The sequence below is a fragment of the Mus pahari genome, chromosome 11, assembly GCF_900095145.1.
Source record: "Mus pahari chromosome 11, PAHARI_EIJ_v1.1, whole genome shotgun sequence".
Classification (NCBI taxonomy): domain Eukaryota; kingdom Metazoa; phylum Chordata; class Mammalia; order Rodentia; family Muridae; genus Mus; species Mus pahari.
The window spans coordinates 51954778-51957550 of record NC_034600.1 but is presented as its reverse complement, the minus strand read 5'-3'; the positions used below and the strand labels follow the sequence as shown (position 1 = coordinate 51957550).

General features: G+C 42.7%; 1 protein-coding gene across 1 annotated transcript in view; it reads right to left on the bottom strand.

The window, feature by feature from the left end:
- Positions 1-2773, bottom strand: part of Mroh2b (maestro heat like repeat family member 2B) — a 62668-nt gene that overhangs the window by 17163 nt on the left and 42732 nt on the right. The window contains exon 30 of the mRNA XM_021208659.1: positions 1336-1488. Within this exon, the coding sequence (XP_021064318.1) occupies positions 1336-1488 (153 nt within the window). The remainder of the gene's footprint in view (positions 1-1335; positions 1489-2773) is intronic.

Sequence of the window (2773 nt, the reverse complement as noted above, 5' to 3'; positions counted from 1 at the left end):
GAAAATCAAGAAGGAAGACCAACAAGTGAATACTTCATTCCTCCCCACAAGAGGGAATAAAATATCCACGAAAGAAGTTGCAGAGCCAAAGTTTGGAGCTAAAATGAAAGGATGGACAATCCAGAGACTGCTCCACTGTGGGGGTCCATCCCATAATCAGCCACCAAATGCAGACACTATTGCATATGCCAGCAAGAACTTGCGGAAAGGACACTGATATAGCTATCTCTTGTGAGGCTATGCCAGTGCCTGGCAAGTATAGACATGGATGCCCACAGTCATCTATGGGATAGAACACTGAGACCCCAATAGAGGAGCTAGAGAAATTTCCGAAGGAACTGAAGGGATCTGCAACCCTATAGGTTGAACAACAACATGAACTAACCAGTACCCCCAGAGCTCGTGTCTCTAGCTGCATATGTAGCAGAAGATGGCCTAGTCAGTCATCGTTGGGAAGAGAGGCCTCTTGGTCTTGCAAACTTTATATGACCCAGCACAGGGGAACACCAGGGCCAAGAAGGGGGAGTGGGTGGGTAGGGGAGTGGGGGCGGAGGGTATAGGGGACATTCGGGATAGCATTTGAAATGTAAATGAAGATAATATCTAATAAAATAATAAAAAGAAGCATGCCTTTCCTTCTGAGATGCTTACATTCAGTTCTGTTTTCTTGCCTGCTTCTTATTCTTGGAGTAGTGTGTGCTCTGTCTTTGACTTGAGGAGTCAGGATAGAGTGTTTCCATTTGGAGCATTTCACAGAGATTCCTGCATTTAAGTTCTTGTCTTTCTGCTTAAGTTCTCAGCTGTGACAGGGGGCTAAGCACTTTCCCCAACTCTTTGTCAACCTCCTTGCCAGATCCCACATTCTTATGAGGTGTGAAAGAGCAATATGAAGAACAGTAGTGAATGGATTGGTGGCCATCTTAGAAGCACCCACCTACCTATTCTCAACCCTGTGAATCTACCAATCTAATTTCCAAAGGCTTGAGCTGTTTCATTTTTACAGAGTAGGGACCATTTTGTGTGTGTGTGTGTGTGTGTGTGTGTGTGTGTGTGTGTATGTATGTATGGGAAGCTCATACTGATGACCTCGAGTTTCTGAATCTTCTGCCTTCATCCCACAAGTGCTATTGCGTTCTGAAAGTGATTGTAATCAAAGATTTAGCTAGACTACCCAACGTCGTTAACATATAGGTTGGTGCTCTGCTGAGGCCCCTGAAGCTCCTGTCTGCTTCTTATTAGACTCTAATGATGAGAGAAGATACAGAATGGAAATCTGACTTGGCATTTCAGAGGTGCCACCGTCTTGCTCGATTACAGGGCCGATTGTCAGTTCACCTGATCTTCCAGCAAAGCGCCATGCTCCTTCAGGGCAGCAATCATCCATATGCCACAAGCCTTTGTGCACATGGGGTTGAGAGTTTCCAGGCCATCCAGGGTTTCCTCCAAGAACGCCTGAATTTCTTCACTGGGGATGAATTTGCAGACAATCTGAGGATATAGTCACAAATGCATTATCACATACCTTACCCTACATACCTAGACCTGTGGCTGGGGTATGTTTTAGGATAACAGAAAGCCACTGTGATCTCCAAATGCTTAGCTTAGCATGTGACTGAGACCACAGAGACCAGAGAAAATACGACCTCATCTGACTTTTTGTCTCTAAGCAAACTCTATCTGAGGTGGCCTCTTTTGTCATTTATATTTATTGCCTCTCAAGCATGCTGTGGCAATTTCTTCTCCAAATCCAAAGTTATAGCATATTGTAGAAGGGAAAAGAATGGAATGAATATATATATCTTCACACACATTTTATATAGTATAGAAATATGCTTCAAGTGCATGAGAAATTGTCACATATACTGCAAACTGTGATGAATAACCAAGTGGCTGGCAGTAATACATTCTTCACTAATAAGAGCAGTCAATAAGGTCAAGGAAATAAAAACTACAATTTTGGTCTCTGGGTATGAGAAGTTCAGAATGTTTGATTGATAGCAGTGTGTGGATGTGAATGTCTATGTCTGAATATAAAGCTAATGACTGAGGGTGGGCAGCCAGGTGAAAGTTGGCAGGTTAAATGAATTCCCAGGGACATCATCTTGGGCTTTTAACTATCTGGAGTTGGCTGTACATTATCGGCATGACAACATTCCTACACATAACCATCTCCCCTCGTTGTTAAGTGGTCTAAAGATGTTTCATTGAGAAGATAACAAACTCTTTCTTTTTTGTGTGAATAGTTGCTCATGAAGGCCAGTTTGTGAGTTGTACAGTTCCGAAAGAAACTGTTCAGGTTTCTGTTATATGCCATTAGCTAACATCTCTTCCCGCTCCCCATAAGTTTCTCCTTCTCTCTGCTGTCTTGATTCAAGTTATCTCCCCTAACAGATGGATTCTTGTAGTTTCCTTCAGATTGTCTTTGGTAATTTTCCTCTTACTTCCCCCCATATGCCACTCTCCCGATAGCAACTACTGACCTTTCAGGTCTTTTAGACCAGCCTCGATAAATGCATCCTGTCAGGACACTTCCCTCCACGCTGTGACTGTGCTGTCATGCCTGTTGACTTTACTGGAGTCTCTTCCCCTCCACATGCTCATCTCTAACCTATTCCTTATCCCTTTACTTGGTTTTCTTTTGTTCAATTAATATTAGTTAATGTTCTTTTTTTTTTCAGACTTCCTTGACTAGGATGCAATGTAACTTTGGGTTCTCTCTCTTTTCCTTTCCCTTTTTCCTTTCCTTCTTTTTCCTTTCCTTTTTCCTTTCCTT